The sequence below is a fragment of the Heloderma suspectum genome, chromosome 10, assembly GCF_057233095.1.
Source record: "Heloderma suspectum isolate Gila_16-S chromosome 10, 16-S_ref, whole genome shotgun sequence".
NCBI lineage: Eukaryota > Metazoa > Chordata > Lepidosauria > Squamata > Helodermatidae > Heloderma > Heloderma suspectum.
Window position 1 is genome coordinate 14,482,209 of NC_139467.1, and position 22,291 is coordinate 14,504,499.

The 22,291-nt window shown below is 43.6% G+C and overlaps 1 protein-coding gene across 4 annotated transcripts; it reads left to right on the plus strand.

Moving 5' to 3' along the window:
- Positions 1 to 375: 375 nt before the first annotated feature.
- LOC146337763 (phospholipase A2 inhibitor and Ly6/PLAUR domain-containing protein-like) lies at positions 376 to 20,471 on the plus strand. Of its 4 annotated transcripts, none has more exons than XM_084815218.1 (6): positions 376 to 570; positions 9,884 to 9,976; positions 11,714 to 11,830; positions 13,653 to 13,805; positions 18,147 to 18,290; positions 20,130 to 20,471. In XM_084815218.1, the coding sequence occupies exons 2-6, from the start codon at positions 9,928 to 9,930 to the stop codon at positions 20,276 to 20,278; spliced, it is 612 nt and encodes a 203-aa protein (XP_084671344.1). In that variant the 5' UTR covers positions 376 to 570; positions 9,884 to 9,927; the 3' UTR covers positions 20,279 to 20,471. The 4 variants fall into 4 exon arrangements, with proteins under 4 accessions (XP_084671344.1, XP_084671343.1, XP_084671341.1 ...); XM_084815217.1 differs by having other exon boundaries at positions 376 to 1,539; positions 6,501 to 9,976; positions 20,130 to 20,452; XM_084815215.1 differs by lacking the exon at positions 20,130 to 20,471 and having other exon boundaries at positions 376 to 1,539; positions 6,501 to 9,976; positions 18,147 to 19,701.
- Positions 20,472 to 22,291: the final 1,820 nt, after the last annotated feature.

Genomic DNA, 22,291 nt, shown 5'->3' on the forward strand with positions numbered 1-22,291 from the left:
AAAAAAAAAGCACGTATGGATAATGGTGGCCCCCATAGGGAGCCGCCATTCCCGTTCCTTATTTGGTCTCTGTAGTCTACGTAAAGATTTACATAGACTACTGCGAAAATAAGGGCAACGCTATTTGTGTTGCCCTTATTTTCGCCGTAGTCTACGTAAATCTTTACGTAGACTACAACGACCAAATAAGGAACGCGAATGGCGGCTCCCTATGGGGGCCGCCATTTGCGTACGTGCTTTTTTTTTTTTTAAGTCACCCGTGATAGGCTACGTGACGATTAACGTAGCCTATCACGGCTGACTTTGCAGATCTAGCCGTGATAGGCTACGTTAATCGTCACGTAGCCTATCACGGGGGCGTTTTTTTTTAAAAAAAAAACTTTTGAGTTCGCAGCCGGGCGAGGCGAGGCGCCTCCTCCCCGGCCTGAATTTCAGCCGGGCGAGGCGGGAAGCCTCCCCCCCGGCCTGAATTTCGGCCGGGCGAGGCAGGAAGCCTCCCCCCGCCGGCCTGAACTTCGCGGGTGGAGCAGCGAAGCGCCCCCCTCCCACCGCAAAAAGCTTTGAGGACAGGTAAGTGACTTTCGTCCACCCCTAACGTAAATCTTTACGTAGCCTATCACGTCTTTTTTTTTTTTACCAAGACTGGAAATGGCGGCGGCAGCAGCCGGTCGGAAGGCCAGCTGTCGCAGCTGCCGCCACCGCAGCCACCGCTGGAGCCGCCGCCACCCAGAAGATCCGCCCCAGGTGAGTCTCGTCCCGGGGGGGATCCGTGGCGGGGCGGGGGGTGGCAGGACATTGCGCCATGGAGTTCGGGGGGCCGAATGCGCTGGCATTCGGCCTCACCGAGATCTGTGGCGGAATTCTCTGACACCCCTACCACCAGCATCGTTCTATCTGTTTCCATCTCTACTTTAAGGCTTTTTGCCCTCCTGGGCCTCTTATATCTTTGCAACTTTTGGTGGTTTTAACTCTTGTTAAAACCACCAAAATTCTTGTTATAGAATGCTCTCCCCAGGGAAATTTGCCTGGTGCCTGCCACCGGCTAGGGATGTACGAAAGTGACTTACCTTTCGCAGATTATGTTGATGGTGGGGGGGGAGGCATTCCGTCCCTCCCCCCGGGATCATCGACGGATTTGCATTTTTATTGTGTTGGTTTTGTATTAGGTTCTTAGATCTTCCTGTGTTTCACTGTATTATTGTCTTCTTTTAAAATAATTGTAGTATGACCCTTAGAGAACCAGTTTTATGGACACATAATAAATTCATTAAACAATGCATAAAATAAAATGATATTCCACCACATGGCCATGTCATAGTATCAAGGAAGGGGAAATCTATCAGATCATCCTTACCTTGCCATATTAAGTTTTCAGTTTCTTGTTTGCTTCCCAGTAGTGATGTTACGGGCATTCGACTGGGTCTGGGAGTCCATCGAGCTCTGCCCCCACCCCCTGGACTACTCCTGCTGAGACATTGTCCTTGCTCACCCCCCCTCGCCCCTGCTTACAACCTTCTGGACTCTCCGTGATCCCGTCCGGTGAGCACCAGCCATTTTCCCACCATTGATTTCTGCATAAAAAAGGAAGTTTAAAAATGTGCATATTGAAATAAGCACAGTTTGGGGCCAGGAAAGCTTAATATGTGCAGTACTGGAGTATTGGATTCTGTGTCATCACAGAATCAATGTGCAAACAGGATAATAGAAGGGACCCAGTGAGTTTGGATTTCTATGTAAGTCTACAGGCCTTTCTCTCTCCAGACAATATTTATTAACCCTCCTCAAGACTGAGATGTGCTCATTTTTATTACTTATTTATTATCTATTTTATTCATTACACCTTTCTTCCACTGTGGAATTCAAGGTGGCTACATGTGATTTCTAGGTGGTCTCCCCTTCAAGTACTGACCAGACCCAGACCTAATTAGCTTCAGCAAGGTGGCTGCCTCATGTGCCTTCAGACTATGACCTTAGGCCACATTTTGTGCAATGTGGCCTAATACAAACACAAGATTATGAAGAGAAGATGAAAACAGCCACTTCCTGCCAATGTGAGCAGGCCTTATCTGTTCTGTTATCAACACATAGTGTCCCCAACAAAAATAGATTTGTTTTTAACAACTTTCTTTTTTAACTCTCTACCTCCACGTACCCCAATAGTCAGGCACCAGATTCCAGGTCACCTGCTCCTCCATCCCTGACTTGGGAGAGGGCAAAAGCAGAGAGGGACAACCAACCCTACCATTAGGCAGAGTGACAGAGCTCAGGTTGGCAGATGCTGGCTGGTGGGGATGGGGCAATGGCAGATAGGGATGGACAAAACCTCCTCCCTGCCTGCCCCACATGTGCTCACTGAATCCCTGCTACTTACCCGATCTGGTGAGCAGTGTGGGGCAAGCTGCTGGTCCATCTGGGTGGCTCTAATTTTTTCAACGAGCCTCCATTTTTGCACAAGATGATGCTCTGTTTGCACAGTACATCTACACAATGCTGACCATGGAGGTTCATTTCTATGGCTGAACACACAACTCTGTCCTCTATTGGATTTGTGTGTTCCAAGCAGCGTGAGCTGCACCCCGTAACCTAGTCAGATGCCCTTAGGTGCAGCGTAAGACAATGTACCTTTACCAGTATCAAAGTAAGATCCAAGTGCCCATCTGGTTGGCTTCTGAAGGTGGAATTTGGGAGATGGATGCCATCCTGTCCATTGACACAGGCAGAAAAATGTCTTGGGTTGGCCATGCAACCAGCTGATAGAATCCACCCATCAACAAGGAATAGTGCTGGCTGTGCTTCCCCAAGCCACAAATTAACTCATTCCATTAACTTGTGTGGGGGACGCATGCAGGGACAAGCTTGGAGGATGGTGGAGAGGGACCCACTCCTCAATAAGGACCACCTCTTTCTCACCTTATGATTTTGCCACTGCAAGGTTTCCCTAATGCAGCAAAACTTCTCCTTTAGCTAGCATGGTGGTGTTCATACCTTGCAGGGATGAAATTGGAGGGAGGGGGAGGGAGACCTCCACCCCTGCTAGTCCTCACCTATCCCTATCATCCAGTTATTCCCCAGTAGTGCCCCCACCAACACATGCTAATAGCACAAACTAGCTCCATTTGCTTATATAGGGCAGGGTTTGGAAAGACATGTCATGGTCTAAGCCAACAAACTTTCTCCAGATCAAACTGGAATCTTAGCTCAAATATCATTTGGGGACTTTTAAAACATTCATTTGAGGCAGGATTTAATCCCCCCTCCTTCTCTGACTCTGGCTTGGGGGAAAATTGACAGTATCTCTTGTAACAAGTTGCCAAGACTGAGGAAGTGGATCCAATCTTGAAAGCTTATAGCAGGCAGAATCATGAGACTGGCTCTTCAGGATCAACTGATTCCCAGGGACATGAGAATTCTAGTCAGTGATTTAATTATCCCAACTTAAACTACATGCAGTTTCCTCCTCAGGCCCACAATCCGGGTAGCTTACGGACTAGGAAAGTATCGGGTTCCTTTTTTAAGTCTTTCAGCAGTCAACACTTTCTGTACAGTGGCCAGATCGGTCATAGCTCCTAACTGGAAATCAGTAAAGGAGCTCTTATCATATGGAAACAGAAAAATCTGGGACTTTGCACTAAAGAAGAAACTCACTAACACTTTCAGGTACAAAGAAGCCAAGTAGAAACTGACATTTTAATGGAATATGGTATCCATTTATTGAATTTACTAATATTTGACGACAACCTCCTAAGACACACAGAATTCTATGGAGTGATGTATTAGGATGCTGAGTGGTAACTTCCTCAAATAATCTTGCTTGTACCAAATAGAGATCCTGAGTGATCAGAAAGACTGTACAAATGTTGACTCACATGTAGTATATTTGGATTTGTTACTGGTCATTGTTCCTTTGAAAAATTCAATTAAGAAAACACTGGTAAACATAGCAAACAAATATATCTTGCTGAAAAAGAACTTCTGATAGGTAAGATTTTCAGTTTCATCAAAGGGCTGCTCGCTCTCTCTCTCTCTCTCTCTCTCTCTATATATATATATATATACACACATACTGTGTGTGTATGTGTGTGTGTGTGTGTGTGTGTGTGTGTATGTATGTATGTATGTATGTATATATATATGTATATATATATATATATATATATATATATATATATATATCTCCTACCAGGTATACATGCATAGCAAGAAAACATGCTCATCACTTAATCACTGGTTTCACTCAGGTTCTCATTTTTTTTTCACTTTTAAGTTCATTCTGTCTCATTTTTTGCATGGGATATTAATTTGTGTCATGTGTGTTTTTCATATGCATGAAAATTTGTATGGGTTATGGTGTGCATTCTTTGACAAATACATATTATTGTATACATTTTAATGTGCAATTTTTGTGCTCACTTTTGCAAATGCGCACATTTTTAGAAGCAATTTTCCAATAAATAAAGTTTGTCTGTTTTGTTTTTAATCTATTTTTGAAATCTGTGCATTTTCTGAAATGTACATTTTGTGTCCATTTCTTGGGTGAGCTACATTACAAAATGAGTCTTAATATGACAAAACTCATATGCCATGAGATCTTCACACATGATTGTGTATACCAGTAGTGGGGAACCTTAAAAAAAAAATCTGTTTATTTACAGATGTGCAGGTTGGGTAGATGGGAAACCAACAAGCGCATGGGTAATTCTAGATCCTAAACAGGACCCATAATGCCAGAACTCAAAATTACCTAATGAAATTGATCAGCAGTAGATTCAGGACACACAAAAGGAAGTTTCCCTTCACACAGAACATAATGAATTTATGCAATTCACTGCCATGAGATGTGATTATGGCCAGTAGCTTAGATGGCTTTCTAAATCAGTTAGACAAATTCATGAAGGATAGACCTGATCATGATATGGTTATAGCTGAGAGACTATAAGCTACAGAATACCAGTTGCTGCTGGGGAATAACAGCAGGTGCCTTGCTGGTGGGCATCCCAGAAGTATCTAGATAGATCCTGTAGGGATGTATGGATTTTGTTAAATCCATTCCATCTGTGGATTTTCAGGTGCCTTGCATTCCATGGTCTGCTCATTGGAAGAATCAGATTTTTTTTAGGGAAGTACAAGAATTTTGTTCCTGTTTACAAATGCACACATGTGCAAATCCCCTCAAAAAGTAACAAAACAAAACAAAACTGGTCTGCAGAATCCATGCAACTCAGAAAAGCAGAATCCGCAGGTCAGATGTATAGAAGTGTGGACTCATTTTAACCCATTGCAGATTTCTCAAACTTCCCTAGGATCCTGTAAACAGGATGCTAGACCAGATTGACCTTTTGTTACGATCCTGCTTATGTTGTGTGTGTGTTTGGGGGAGAATTTAATTTGGTTTGCATTTTTAAGCACTTCTTACATGAATATGCAGATCAGAATGCCATTAGCCTTCGGACTGTGCACTTTTCTGAATTTCGCCTTCTCAAAAAGTGTACAAAAATGTGTATCTTAGGGAAAATGCATACCCAAATGTATATTTTCTGGAAAACGAGTAAGAAAATAAATGTGAATTTTCATGCTTTTTTTTTTTTTAATTCCCAGAGAGATGAGGAAAGGGGAACAAACTTATGAGTGACATGTTTAAATAAACACTTGAATTATTTTATGTACTGCTTATAACATTAGTTTTATAAAACTAATGTTTGGGCCCAAAAGGAGGGGGGGGAGAGAGAATTTTAATCTCTGTGGCTGTGAGATAACAATATGTTTTGAGTTGTGAGGCTGTGTGTTAAGGAACCACATTGTTATCATTTTAGGCTACTTTGAATCTGGTGTGTTACTGTAACAGAGAATGGGATAATATAAAAGAGAACCTCTAATGATGAATGATAATTTATTATTTAATCAACAAAAGCAGTATTGCACTTCCTTCAGTATCAGACACAGACACACTAAAATTGTGGTTGTATGCTGATATGCTCATGTCTATCAGTACAATCTGCTGTTTAAATCATAGCACAATCCTAAACACATTCAATCAGCAGTAAGCCCCAGTCATTTCAAGGAGACTTATTCCCTAGAAACTAAGTGTGTATAAAGTTCCAACTGTACTAGGAAGTGGGTTCCATTGAATTTAGTGGAAGTTACTTCTCAATAAATGTGCATCTGTATGCACTGCTGTGACCTAAAGCACAGAAAGGATCCAGTCCTATGGATATTTATTTGGAAGTAACTTCCACTGAGTTAAATGCATCCTAGTCAATGTGCATATAGGTTTGCAGCCCTACTTGGAAATAAGATGCATCAAAATCAGTAGCAGTAACAAATGAGTTGAACATGAAAGAGTTGTACTGAAGTTCTCATCAGTCCACAGCACTCCCAAAAATGGAAGTGAATTCACACCAGTGCAGAAACTGAAGGAATTGGATTCAGAACTGTTCTGAAATAGGTGGAGCCAGGCACAAGTTTAGGAAATATGTGATCAGATTTCTCCTTTATAAGGGTAGAAGGAGGACTGACTAAATCAAAGAGACAGGGACAACACATACCAAGGCTTCTCCAGAGAAATTGCCTCTTCCTAAAAACACCCTTCCCAATATCTGAGGACCCACAGGTGAGTCCACCATCATCCTCTGTAATGTCTCTAATCTTAATTGCATATTTCTTTCTTGGACTAAGCCAAGGAATTCTACATGCTGCTTCAGTCCATAGAGCCAGAGTCCAAGAAGAATGGGATGTGGGAGTTTGGGTTATCTGTTCATTTATTCCTATCCCTAATTCTCTTTCAGAATGGAGAGCAAGGTAAGAACTGGGGATGGGTGAGATCCCCAACATTTCCCTTGGATTAATTAAGAAATTACCAGAGTTCTTCCCCTGGGGACGGGGGAAGATATTGGAAGAACTCTGATAAATTCTCAAGCCAAAATGAGGGCTCAAAAACAAATGCTCATCATTGGTGCCCTTTCCCCACCCACATAGAAACTAGTGGATCTTCAGACAGGATTAGACCCCCTTCCTCCCGTTCTGCTCCTGCAGGCCCCCTCAAAGCAAGCTAATGGAATGGATTGGGAGATGTGAGAGGTTGTGCATGAATGGAAACTCTGCTAGGCTGATTATTTCATTTGAAGGCAATTATGTCATCCAAGGAGGAGGTGAGGATGGATGTCCCATACAATCACTGAGCCCAAGCTATGGAGGATGAGATATAAGGGGCAGGAGAGATAGGCAAAGGAAGGTCAGGGAGGCAAAAATGCTAAAAGTCCTGTTTGTGTAGATGGACAAATGGACAGGCAAGCATTGTTTCTAGCAGGATTGCTGGGGACAGCAGGACTAAGAAATGGATTGATTGAGCCAGGGAGTGGGTATAACAAAAACACCAGCCTCTGTGATGAGCTAGCTACCTCTCGTTCAAGGCCAAGTCTAGGGGTGTATGAGTATTTCATTGTTGTTTGAAATCATACAAACATGTCCTGTTCTCATCCAGAATGCAAATGCAAGCGAGAGCATAATCCTCAGAAAATGTTCACCTTTCCTGAGCTTGCGTTCACATTCAGAAGTGTGTACTTCCACAACTGAGCACTTCTGAAAATGCACATTTCTCCCCAAAAGCTGCATTTTCACACTTTAGCCTATGGGGGAAAGTGCACTTTTGGGGTGCATGTGCTTTGAAACACATGCATTTTTCATGTTCAAAAATGTACACTTTTCCAGTTAAAAAAAAAACAAATAACCCAAGATGCTCATGGCTGGGAATGAGAATGAGGCAAGATAAGCATCAAGGTGGAAAATGGAGAAGCTTGATGAGCTCAAACATCACTTGTTCTCCTATCCCTAGCCAACCTGGGAGGTATTCTCAAAGAATGTAGAGAGGCTAAATTAGTTCTAAGAAGTGAAGTTTATCACAGTTGAAGTTTGTTAAAGCCATTTTGAAGTTGGACCCACTTGTATACTGGCTCCATCTTTGAGACCCACTTTCTCCTTCTACAACAGAAAACACAGGATTATCACATCAGTAGTTAACCATGAGCAATTCTATATTTTATTCACTTATAATGTTAATATAGTTATACATGGGCAATATGAGTTTGATGGGAATAAGGGGGGAGAGAGCTCTGATGGAAGGGAGAAAATTGTCTCATTGTGTGACCCACCCCAGAACAGACTGGGACTCACCTTTGGGTCATGGCCCACAGTTTGAGAAGCATGTCTTAAATCCAACCTCAACTGACGTGAGATTTAACAAGCCCCCCAAATATTCCTTTGGCTCAGACAGATCCAACCTGGATGTGAACACTGGTGGAGGGTAGAAAGAGCTGCATGGGGAAAATCTCGTTGTGGAGGTCAGAAGCCAAGATCTCACAGGGCTGGAGTAAATTCACCCTCACACTCCAAACTTCTCCAGGAAGTATCTTTCAGCTTCTTCCTACTTTCTTCCATAGGGCCCAATAGAGTAACACCATTCCATTTGGTCTTATGTGGAAGAGCAAAGAGGCTGCAGGTGAAAATTCTAAGGATGGGGAATGAGCTAGGTCCCAGCCCTCCACCCACGAAGTTTGCCTTTGCAGCCTCTCCCTCTGGCAATGTTTTCTGGCTCAGATCAATATGTGAGCTTGGGGAGAGTTGGGGTGCTTGCTGAATCTCACTTTGGCTTTCACGTTTGTTCCCGAGCCTGCAGTGGTCCACTCTCAGTAGCATCAGAAAGTGAACAAATTCGAATAGGAAATAAGATTTAGATTCTTACATGAGGTGATTCAGTCTCAAGACTACGACAAACGGCATCAGCTCAACAAATGGAACCTCCAGGGTATGAGATGTTTCCTGCATCCCAGAAAGGAAATTTCACCAGGTGTGGCTTCTCCCCTCACTGTAGCACTGTGGTAGGAAAGGGTTCTCAGAAATTTTGCCACTGTACTACTCTTAAAGGCACCAGAACCCACACATGATCTGGACCTGTGAACTATAAATGTGTCCTTCAAAGTCAGAGTTACATCTAGTAGAATTTGGACAAACGAAGCAGCATTCCATGATAGGGATAGGGAAGAAATTTGTTCAGTTTCTGAATGCAGATTTACCTAATTTTGCACTATCAAACCAATTCATGAACTGAAACTTTGTTATCCTTCAAAATTCACATTTCTCTGAATTTTGCAATGCTGTTCTCCAAACAATGGAGAAAATAACATTAAAATGCATTATATTTGGGTAATTAGACACAAAACATTGTTAATTACAGGGAAGTGCATACAACGTATTAGGGAAAATGTGCACAAAAATGTCTTTGACTTTTCATGCTAAACTTTAACAAAAATAAGTTCCTTAAGAACATAAATTTGGAAAAAACAATCAAGGTTCAGGACGAACCAACCTTAAGAATGGGGGGGGGGTGAGAAGCTGAGAGAAAATATAACAGATGGATTTATCCATCCCTACTCTATGATAAAATCTCTCTTTTTCTGTAATGGAACGGATGATAATTAACTAATCAATTGTATCTATAACTTGCCTTTCCTCCAAGGAGTTCAAGGAAGTGTGATTGGTTCTTGCCCCTGCGACCCCCCCCCCATTTATCCTCAAAAGAACCCTGTGAGGTAGGTTAGTCTGAGAGATAGTGACTTGCGCAAGGTCACCCAGTGAGCTTCAAGGCTGATTGGGGATCTGAACCCAGGTCTCCCTGGTCCTAATCTGACACTCTGACCACTGCACCGCACTGGCTTTGCTCACTATAATGTCTTCAGCTTTCTTTTCAACTGGGAAAAAGAATATTTGGAGGAGTATTTTATGCTATACATTTTTAGACTCAGAATTGTGTAACTGGACAGGTTGTCCCCCTCTCTGCCAAATAAAGTTTGTTAAAATGTCTCAGTTTACTGCTTGACATGTCCCATTACAGGTCCAGTTTGGTTCCCAAGCTATTTGTCTGTGTTTGACATCACCATGCAGTTCCTGCTGGGACTCTTCATTTGCTTTGTGATTGTAAATACAGGTAAGGAGCAGCTCATGGTCACCTGTGGTATAATCTGGTGTATCTATCACTGTTGTATTCCACAAGCTAGAGGAGGATGGGTTTTGCAAAGGGATGCATAGGGATGCTTCAATCAGTTTGCACAGAATTTAATGCAAATTGACCCAATCTGCACCTCCTGGACTAATGTGTGGATCAAAACCTAATTATCTTTCAGAATTTGAACTTCTCAAAATTCTGTGATAAACTTCTCAGTAGGGATGAATGAGAACTTCATTTTTGCCCACAAAAATGTGAGCATGCCCTGTTTGAAGCTCCAAGCATGAGCACATCTCCACTAGAAACTGGCGAACATGTGCTCACGTTCATCTCATTCCCAATTCCCAGTTTGATTTGTGCTAATTTCCCCTGAAGGCAAAATCAGCGCCGCTTTAGGCTATGGAGGACGTTTGTGCAAATTTGGGAAATCTGTGCAAAACTCCCATTCGATTGCTGCTCGATACGTGCAATTTTCCCATTTGTGCACTGATCACACACACAATCAGGTGCAAGACTGTCTGTAAGACGATGTTCGGAGAATCCCAGTGATCTTGAACATCACTCGTTTTCCCATCCCTACTTCTCAGCTCAAATGGAATATACTAAAATGCATTGAAAACTCCTAAAAGACATATAGGAATGCATACTTGGTTAGAAAATACATTTAAAAAGCCTATTTAAATGTATATTTAAAGACAAATGTTGGTGCAGATTTTAAAAAAAAATGCAGAAACAGGCCAGGACAGAATTATGAATTAACGCCACCAAAATTACCATGGACTGGAAATCGGTTGATCGGTCCATCCCTCATTTTGCAGAATGCTAGCAGTCCACACAAAATATTCAGGCTTCTCTGGATTTCACAGCTTATGAGAGAAGGGGAGTGCATCCATCTATTGCCTTCCTCCTTCTCATCACTGTGCTCTCCCCTGGGATTCCTGAAAGAGGTGCAAGGTAGTACACCGTTTCTTGCCATGCCTATATAGCTGCCAGCAGCCTCTACATTGCCCTACACCCTCCCCCAATCCCACAAAATATCCAGACCTTGTTCCTCCAGGCACAATATTTCCATTGCTGTTCGAGATGGCTGTCACGGTGAAATCTGGCTGTTTTTAGGTTCACCAGATTTCCCCAGGGCCCCCAACTCAGCTTGCATTTGTGAGCTGAGCTGCAGGCTTTTTGCTGAAATCCGGGAACACTTCTGGGGGGGGGGGTTCCCCCTTACATTGACATTTTCAGAAATTGTGGCTGCAATTTGCGTAATTTTGCACAAACTTCAGCCATAATGTGCTTAATTTGTGCAAATTGAGGCCGTAATAACGTTTAATCCAAACTATCTTATCCAAGAATCCGAACTATCCTATGGACCCACAGACACTGTCTCGGGGCCATAAGATTGCTCTTCCTGTGGCTTATTTTCCCAGCTCCTCCAACTGTCAGGTCTAGGGATGATTAGTTGCTTGGGAGTGTGATAAGCAGAGAAGAAGAGCAGATGGTGTCTTTTACTGAAATCCCCTCCGGCTTTCTCTGCTTGCCTGTTGGAAGGGGAGACCTTAGAGTTCCTCAGTAGAGTTGGGCTGCTCTCATTGGGTGAATGCAATGTGCAGCCTGGCTCCTCTGGAACTGGAACTTGTGCACCATATCACATCAGGAATAGTGATCGGAGCACCACACCATCAGAAAACGGCATGAGTCATTTACTCTTCCCTCCTCCTCCAGGTACTTCTTTGGAATGTGAAGTCTGTGTTGGTACCGGCACCAGCTGTACTGGCAGCATGCAGACCTGTGAGGCTGGCAAAGACACCTGTTTCATCATGGTATCTGAAAGCTCGCTGGGTGAGTAAGAGGGGCTTCAAGTAAATCTGGGCCTCTGAACAGCTGGGCCAGCCCTACTGTTGGACAGGATGAGGCAATCCACAAAAAGTGGCAGATCATGGCTTCCATTCAAGCAGCAAATGGTCACAAATAGAGTTTAGTGTTGTGATATCCAGACATGGTGCCAGCGATGCCCACAAAAAAGATTGGGGAACCCTGTTCAGTATGAGTGTTCAGTGGGTGTGGGGTGGGGTTCTGAGTAGGACTGATGCAGGCACCATCTAGATTTTCCACCCTTGGCATCAAAATAGCTTAGGCAAATCAGCTTAAGGTTTGTGCACCAGAATGGCAGCAGAGTGTGTGATTTTGACTGTCAGTTCTGCATGGCTCAGGTCAAGCACTCGACTGAACACACAGAGAAATCCATCTCCTCCTCCAGGTCCCATTTTAATCAGGAGAGAGAGAGAAAGAGGAGGAGGAGATCAGTCATCATATGTGTGTTACTAATATATTTGCCCTGTTCAGGCATTCCTCTGAATGTGCGAGGGCTAAAAGTATGCAGGGGGGGCAGCAGCTCATGTGCACGCCCTGCCCACAATGTCCACATACATGTGGGCTCCACTTTAGACCTTTGTACATCCCGCGAAAAGGTCTGAAAAGGGTGCTTTTTAGTGTATTCAGCTGACCATGCCTACAAATCTCTGCACAATCAGGAACCCTAAGTGGAGACTCTAAATATGTTTGGTAAAAGGTGCTTAGAAACCTTAGCTGAAGATCCAAAGAGGAGTCCCCACATGTCAGGATGTGGAGTGGGGCTTGTGTATATGCCCCCATCCCCTACAAATTTTTAGTCCTCATGCTTTCAAGCAAATACCTGAACAGGGCTACAGTCAGTGTTACCTTGTACTTCCATCTGTCAGACCATTTAGGTAAGTATTACCTACACCAGAGGTAGGCAACCTGGTGCCCTCCAGATGTTTTCAGCTAGAACTCCCATAAGCTCCAGCCACCATGACCAATGTCAGGGATTCTGGGAGTTGGAATCTAAAACATCTGGGTGGGGGGTCAGGTTGCCTATCTCTGGACTCTGCTCTGACTGGCCATAGTTCTCCAGGACTTCAGACAGAAGCTTCTCCCAGCCCTACTTGGAGATTCTTGGGTTTGAACCAGGGGCCTTTGCATGCAAAGCAGGTGCTGTACCACCGAGCTACAGCTCTTCTGCAGAGCCTAGCACCATCAGCCTTAGAGATGATGCCAGGTGAAGTCCATCTTATTTGTTCAGGCTTCTAAAAGTAATTAAAAACAAAACCCTGAAGCTGTGATAGCTTTAATGTATACTTTATCTGCTGCATTGCCTTTTTTTACGTATTAACTTAAAAAAGAATCTATTATTGATGTTGCATATGGTTTTAGCTAATAGAAATTAAATAAGTAATTACTTATTAATTACTTCTTAGAAATAAGTAATAGTGTAATCTTATACATGTCTACTCAGAAGTAAGCCCTTTTGGGACTCTTGAGACTTACCCACAAGTGAGTATAAGACTGCAGCTTAAATTAAATAGAGGAGAAATTATATCTCTTAAAAAATAGAGCTTTGTTTTAGATTCTCCATCCCTGAAAACTTGCAAAGGTCATTGATAAGAGGAATAAACAATTAACACATAGAACAGAATCATAGGGTTGGAAGGGGCCTACAAGACCATAAAGTCCAACCCCCTGCTCACTGCAGGAAGACTGATTCCCAGGCAGTCTCCCATCCAAGTACTACTAACCACGGCTGAACCTGCTTAGCTTCATCCAATGAATCCCCTTCATATTAGTAATTACTTTATATCTGCAGCTGGAGCCCGCATTCAGACAGTAGCTAAGAGCTGTGAATCTTCCAGCATCTGTAAATACGGACCACAGTATATGCATTTGGGCCAAGAACAAGAGCTAAGGACAAGAGTGGCTTGCTGTGTGGGAGATGCCTGTAGAACTGCAACTCCTCAATGTAAGTCACACATCCTCCCCATATTTCCACCCTTCTCCTGTTCTCATCATTTGTACCAGTTCATCACCATTTCCCACCTTATTGTCAGTGACACAATATGGCTCCAGGGTCTGTATAAACTTCCTATACAGTATGGCTTTCTTGCAATTACTAATAATCTTGTTTGCTTTTCCCTTTTTCTTTTTGCAGAGATATGTGTCTGTTCCTTTTTAATATGTAAGCATTTAGAACTACGTTTTCTAAAAGAGCAACAAATACAACATTCTGTTTTTGTAACCTACTAGTATAAACACAATTCTCCACCCATGTAGCAGCAGACTACTTAAAGGTCAAGTGTCACCAAATAAGCATTTTGGTTCAGGGTGTACAGATTCCCCACCGTCTGTTCTGGTGGGAAATCTGTGGGGAATCCATGGGGGGGGAGGCAATCCGTTCCTCCCCCCACCGGAATCCTCCAGAGCGGCTCCCCTCGGCTTGGATTCCGGGGGGGGGGACTGGCTTGGGAGCCACTTACCTTCCCTCCTGCCAGTCAGAGCCATTTGCCTCCTCCCTGTCCCAGCCGATTGCCATGTCTTTAAAAAAAAAAAATGGTGATCTGGAGGATGTGCCCATAGACTTAGACGCAAATAGAGTCATGAATCTTGCATCTAAGTCTATGTGTCCATAGGCTTATATGCAAGAGTCACGGCTCTATTTTGCGTATAAGTCTATGGGCAAATCCTCCCGATAGCCTTTTTTTTTTTTTTAAGACATGGCAATCGGCAGGGACAGGGAGGAGGCAAACAGCTTTGGCTGGCAAGAAGCAGCCGAGTGCCGTTCCACCTCCAGTCCTCCTGGAGCGGAGGTAAGTGGTCCCAATCCGCTGCGGATTCCTGGGGCCAGATTCCAAAGAATCTGGCCTCATTTGAATCCGCAGTGGATTTCTCTGACATCGCTAGTTCAGATGTGCTTTCCAAAAGACCACAAGCAGATTGCAGTTAGCGTAACAACTCCTTGCTCTATTTATCCTTTCTCTCCTGTCGCGAGAGCTCATCAGTATTAAGAATGGGGAAGTTCTAAGAAAAACATATGTTTTCTGAAAATCAATCCCCTTACTCCTTTCCTCCTCAAGAATCCTAGGCACTTAGAAGCATCTCCTTACAGGAGAGTAGCATTCACACACGTATACACAGAAAGGTGCTTTGGCCTCACTGACTCTGACTTAACACATGGGAGCATCAACTGGTTAGAGTAATTTCTATTGAGCTGGAGCCCTGGAATATGGCCACCAGTAGCCCAAGGCACACCAGTAACTAGGAGAAAAAGTTCTGGAAATTGTGCCTTTAAATCTTTTCTTAAACCAAAATGGCAGACCCAACAGGTCTACCATAGCTACAAAACTGAAATTTCCCCCCACTGACCCCATACTCCCCCCAAAGTAAAAGGTTTTTGTTTTGTTTTTTTAAGAAACAACCAAAAATAGCATCTGAACCACTATTTTTATTATTATTATTATTATTATTACTATTACTATTACTATTACTATTATTATTATTTATTTCATTTCTATACCGCCCCATAGCCGAAGCTCTCTGGGCGGTTTACAACAATGATAATAAGTATTACATAGAAAAACATTAAATGCTTACTTGTCATATAAAACAATGTCTAGAATCCATATTGAATCTGAAGGGACACAAATAGATGTTATTCCAGCATACGGTCCCATTTCAGTTTTACATCAACCCATTCCTGCTTCAACCAAACATTTGTTGTCATTTCTCTCATCCACATCCACCAACTAGGTAATTGCAAGGCCAAATTTCACTTTTATTGTATCATTCAAGTGTTCCACTGGGCCAATCCATTTTTCGTAATCTTCAAATAAGTGTTTAAACAAACAGTCTTCACTTTTAGCAATAAAAGAAGGTTCAGATGTACCTGGACAAGGAGTGCCACCCGTGTCGCTCTCGGTATCGGTTCCCTCCAGGAGGGGTGGCAAGAGGAGGAGGAGGAGGAGACGGAGGCAGGTGGGCATGAGCAGAGGGTGGCCACCCAGGAAAAGGACAGCTCACCACTGAGACTCCACCCTGGCTCAGCGCAGCAAAGCTACTATGGAGAACTGCAAAGGGTCAAATCTAGATTATTGGCAAGCTAGATTTATTTAAGCCCATAGCTGCTATGGTCAGAAGGATCGAAGCTGGCCTCCAAACAAGCTAGATTTGACCTTTTTGGTGCTCCATAGTGCTCCAGACACCTTTTTTTCATTATTACTTTTAAATTCCGTTTTTTGAAGTTGCCCAGCACTGTGGCCCATGGGAGGGGCGATCCGGTGGGGATGTATGGATTGTGTAAAATACATTTCATCTGTGTTGGCGGGATTGTTGGGTGCCTTTCATTCCATCAACGGAATCAGATTTTTAAACAAAATTCTCAATTTGCATGAATTTGCAAATGCAAAAATGTGCAGATTTCCCCCAAATGCAGAATTTTCCCCAAAAATGTTCACATGTCCCTAAAATGTGCATTTTAGCAATTTAGCCTATGGGATAAATGAACTTTTTTTGCTGAGTTTTATATTTTGCATTTTTTTTCTATGACAAAGTTTGTGCAAACTTTGGGAAAGTCAGAAAAATGGTCCGCAATTCCATGGAATCCACCTGACAGGGGAAAAGCCAGTCCACTGTGGAATCCATAGGTCAGATTCATAAAAATCAAAACTCATTTGGTTTCATTGCAGATTTTGCTGACATCCCTAGGATCCAGGCAGGGGGTGAAAATGGCTCCCAAGCCTCCCAAAGTTGCCTACCCTTGATTTAAAGCAACTTGGGTTCTCCTCAACTATCTCAACTTGGTGAAAAAATAGAAGTGACTTGAAAAGGGAGGTATGAAGTGATACATGGCTAAGATTAGTAAGGGTATGGGGTAGGGGAGATCGGGAAAGGAGCTGGTATGGGGTACAGGAGAGAGGGAAGAGAAGCCAAGCTCACTTGTGATGGAACAATCTAGGAGAAATCCTACGAAGACTGAATAGTGAGGATTTGGAGTGGGGGAACCCATATAGGTTTGGTTTCATAGGGGAGGGCTCAGCCAAGAACAAAATGAGACCATGAACATTCTGGGGTACTGAGTTGTTCCAGAGTGTCACATGGATACATCATGCTAATACTCTTCCCACTACGCTATTTGCATTCCCCTTTTTTTGGTCGTTTTATCTTACGTAAATATTTACGTAAGAGAAATTGGCGAAAAATAGGGAACACAAATGGCAGCTGCCATAGCCGCTGCCATTTGTGTACGCTGGGTGTTTTTTTGTTTGTTTGTTTTACCCAGCCGTGATAGGCTATGTACATTCTTACGTACCCTATCACGGCTGCAAGCCAGGATGGCAATGGCGGCGGCAGCAGCCCAGCCATGGCCGGCCAGGAGACCAGCCGCCGGAGCTGCCGCCACCGCCACGGAAGCCACCGCCGCCACCGAATCCACCCCAGGTAAGTACCGTCCCAGGGGGATTCTGCGGGGGGGGGGGGCAGGAGGCCATTCCACCACGGATTCCAGGGGGCCAGATTCTAAAGAATCCAGCCTCACTGGAATCCGTGGCAGAATTCTCCACCATCCCTATGTTGGAAAGACAGCCCCCTGCCATCTTGGCCATTTTTTGTTGTTGTTAAAGCTTGATTGGATAGCTTGATTAGGGTAGTAGCTCAGGAAGACATTTACATAGGGATGGACAAACAAGCGATGTTTGAGATTGCTGGATTCTCTGAACATTGCCTTGATGCTTGTCTTGTGCCTGATGCCCATTCTTGTTTGCTGCCGGCTTTTCATGAAAGGGACACTTGTGCAAATCAAGCAGAGATCAAATGGGTGATTTGCACAAATCTCTGCAAATTTGCACAGATCTCTCCAAATTGGGGCAGATTTCCTCCATAGACTAAAGCAGGGCTGATTCAGTCTACTGAGGAAATTTGCACAAAATGACCTGGGAATCAGGAATGAGACGAACCCGTCATCAATTTGCAAATATTTTGGGTGGGCATGTGCTCGCACTTGCATTCAAAACTTCCCAAAACAAAATTCTCATACATACATCCCTACTACATTTACATGCCCGGGGTGAGAAAATGAGGGCCTCAGCCATGTGCTAAACTTCCCTGCTCTAGTTTATCCTATATCCAGGCTTAGGTAGCCTTCTCTTCCTTGTGTTGTTCAATAACACTCTGGCACTGGGGCCATTGCAACTTCTTAGTAAGGTACAGGGGTGCTCGTTCAGAGCTAACTATGTTCATGGACTGGTTCCCTTCTGTGTCAAGTTCTTCTTTTGCTCCAAACTGATGATGGGCTTTGACTGATTGGTTTCAGTGCCTCCAGTCATCACCAGACCCAATGGGAAGTACTGTCCAGCCTGCTACAGTTTGCTTTCTGGCACCTGCAATGAAGATGAGATGACAGACTGTGTTGGGCCAGAGACTGAATGTCTTGATTTGGCTGCAACAATCACTTATGGTAATTCTAATTACATGTACGCTGTAGGGTGGGCAGATGCACTGGGGTTAAATGGCCATGAAAAGCATGAGGCATCATTTAATATACCGTTTAACCACATAGGAGATAAGCACAGTGGTAGTAACCAAGAACAACACTTATTATATCGAATGGTGGGTTCTACTACATGCTACAATCAGCATTTGAGGTGCTCCAGGACATTGTGTTATTAAAAATGAAATCTGTCAGTCATCACATTGCTTCAGAAACATTCATATTGGGTTGAATCCAAAGTTAGCCATGCAGAAAGTAGACTAGGTGTGGGCAATTTTGAGGGATCCAGAGGCATCTTTCAAATCCATTGATCTCCCATGAGGCCCTGAATTTGGCAGAGCAGCAGTAACCCCCCCCCCCCAACAAACAGTGGTTTGCTGCTGAATTTCAATGGCAAACTGCACAGTGGACTACAATGGACAAATTTAGCTTTGGAGTTGACATTTAGCCGCTAACTGCCATTTTTGTTTTCTGCCAGTGCAAATGTCGGTGGTGTGGCAGCAGGGGATGGCAATGAATGCACTGAGGGGTCATGGGGCTACATGCAGCCAGCAGGTCATGTGTTACCCACCCCTGGAGCAGACCCATTGAAATCAATGGGACTTAAATTAGTCATGAATAATGTAAGTCATATTGGTTTCAATGGGCCTGCTGTAGGCATGATGAAGTCTGGATTCAAGCCATTGGCAAGAAACAATGTTTTCTTCCATAAAAGCAATTCCAATGTTGGGGATCAGGAATGGCTGGAGCAGGAGTGTGCTGGAGGTAGAGAGTGATCAAGGAGCAGGAGTCCTCAGAGACTACCTGAGAACATCATGAAACTGTTGAATCAGAAGGAGCCAATGCTCATGTCCTTTGGGGTGAGGTAATGTGTAAAGCACATGTAAAAGGGATCATCATGGGACATGGATCCACAACAGGATCTGAGATTCCTATCTGATTTTATTTAATGAGTCTTCTACCCAGAAAATTATATGAATGATCAGCCCTTATGGAATGCTGTCAGGGTGGAAACTGAGCCGATAGAACCCCAGAGCAGTTCTGATTCTGAGGAGGAACAGCAATCCATGGGAGAGGAGCTCGCTCATCTCTCACAGGCACAGCACCTGGTAAAGATTCCTCCAGCCAGCATTCCTGGGATAGATAGTGACCCTGGCAGCGAGAAAGTGCTGGAGGGGGGCTTGCTGGATGCTCGGCACCGGCACAGAGAGCGACAACAGATGGAGGGCGCAGAAAGGAGGCGTAGCGCCCCTTTGGCGCGCAAGCAACGGTCGCGTCCCGAGGACCCAAGGGAAAGAGGGAGGATCTCTCCCTAGCCCATAAGTTCAGGGTCTTCCCGTGATTCTCCTTCAAACGGGGACCAACTGCCTAACCTGGAGCATAGGCTACTCTGCTATCTTTCCCCAGTGCTGTTCCTTGCTTAGTCACTGGTGATTAGTATCTGAAAGAGTCATTAAGTTGTAAAAGGAATAAAGGCTTGAAAAGAATCCTTTTTGTCTGGATTCTTATAGTTGAATAGCCTTGAGTTGGCTACTGGAGTAGACTGTAAGAGGCAGCTAGGGCGCTCCTGACAAACACATCCACATGTAGGCCCTGTCATTATCCCACCAATAGGCCAACACATGAATGCAAACTGTTAGAACTGATAAGGATTGTGGAATGTCCTGGAGCTTGTAAAACCTGGATGGAGGGCCATTTGTCGATAAGGGTTGCGGAATGTTCTGGAGCTTGTAAAACCTGGGTGGAAGGCCATTGTTACTAGGAATCCATGACTCTATGTTACTACATTTTTTCTCCCATATCCAGGAAGTCTCATTGTCAACACTGCCCAGAAAGGCTGCATCACCACGGGGCTTTGTAATGATCTAAAATTAGGTGAAGCAAATGTGGTAGGGTTTCGCACCATTGTCACACGAGCTGAATGCAAAGCAGCCACCACCTCAGTGATGGCTTGATCAACTGCCTTCTCAGGGTTGCTGGGCTCCTGCTGGTGAAGAACCTGTTTTAATCCCTCTGCATTGTGCTGCATGACTCAGGAGTCGGTATAATGCCTCTGGATTGCTTATCCGTAACCTCCTCCAAAACTATTTCTGCCACTCATGGGGCTTTGTTGTTTGCTCTGTGAAACAATAAACTCTGACTTGCATTAAAACACAGGAAAGATGTTCCTTTTTATCACTGGTAGGGTGATTCAATAGGGAAGGAGACCGTTTTTGTTGGGTTTCATGTCCTGTTTGTCTAAGAAACTTCTCAATGTAAATTTTGTATTCAAATAGATACTATTCCCCATCTTGGAAGATCAATGCAATGGTTTAAAGAATTTGAAGTAGCCCAAAAAACAATTATACCAAGAATAAATACAATTCTGTAAAGAAACTACCCATGTTATATTGGTGCATTTCCAGTGCCCAATTCAAAGTGCTGGTTTTGACCTTTAAAGCCTTAAACAGTTTGGGACCAAGTTACTTGAAGGACCGCCTACACCCATATCAGCCTGCCTGCACTTTAAGATCAGAAAGAGAGACACTTCTCATTTTCCCACCTGTGAGAACAGTCAGGTGGGTGAACACATGTGAGAGGGCCTTCTCTGCAGTGTCCCCGCACCTTTGGAACAAGCTGCCATCAGAAGTCTGCCATGCTCCCTCATTGCAGACTTTTAAGAAGGCCTTGAAAACATTATTTTACCTTGGCCTTCTATTGATACAGCTGAGACTGTTGCTGCTGTTAACATCATTGTTGGTTTTTATTGTTGGCTTTTATTGTTTTTATTTTTATTGTTTTTATGTTTTTAGCATTTTTAATATTTTAACTGTTTTTATGTATGTTATTGTTGTAAGCCACCTTGGGAGGGCTTCTGCCCTGAAAGGCGGCCAAAAAATTATAAATAAATAAACAAACAAACATTACCCCCACACTCACATACACCACCAGCAGCAGCTAGTGTTAACTGTGACAATTCTAAAATCACCTGTTGTAGAAAATATTCTCATGCAGGACAGGAGCACTGCCCAAGTCCTATTCAATCTGAGCAAAGCCCACCTCTACTCCTAGAGCTATATTTGTGTCAGGATTTCTGTCACCTGCATTCTAGCCTTCGTGACACCTACTTCATCACTCCCAGCTCCAAGAAGAACCAAGGAAATGAACAAATGCTGTCCAAGACTGGTCAAGGCCCCAAGCTTCCCCACGTTCATTGGTCCATTCTTATCAGTGAAGCATGAAGAGGGAGGAGAGAAACTTGGGGACATTTCTGTTGTGGGGGGTGTGTGAAAGGCATGTGACTTTCAGATGGGCAGGGGTGAACTTAGCACTTACCATTCATATGGACTGCTCCAAAGGCTTTCTTCTTATTTTTCCTTCCTTTTTACACTTTGAAAAACCGTGCCACAACTTTTGGTATTAGAGACCCCATTTTCAAGGTGTGCAACAGCTGGGATGCTGAGTGTGTAGCCAAGTTGCAGCTTACCATACTAAGTGTCAGTTACTGAGTTCCCCTCCTCATCTGAATGTCTACCTCCACAACAAAGAAAAGCCTGCCCCTTACTGAATTTTGGGAGGCTTCAGTAATCTAACCATGGACAGACTTTCAGGCAACACTTATTTTCTATTTAACCCACAGTTAAAGTGGCAGTCACATGAATCCGTAGAACCAGATGGGGAACAAGCAGTTAACACAACACTGGGCTGCCCCTCTAGAATTAGTAATAAGACATTAGCCAGAACTTGGAAGAACTCAGTATAAATTGTATTCCAGACAAAGAAAAGAAATAATACATGCACACAATTTGATAGGTGTGGCAGCTAAAGAGTTAATTCTATGGGATGAGGTGTTGGATAGAGGGGGATGAGGACATGAAGTCTGTATGTGCATTAGTTAGGGATTGTAAATCAAATAGGGGTAGGAAAGGGCTAAAGGAGGTTAAGAGCACAAGAGCATAAGAAGAACCCTGCTGGATCAGACCAAACGC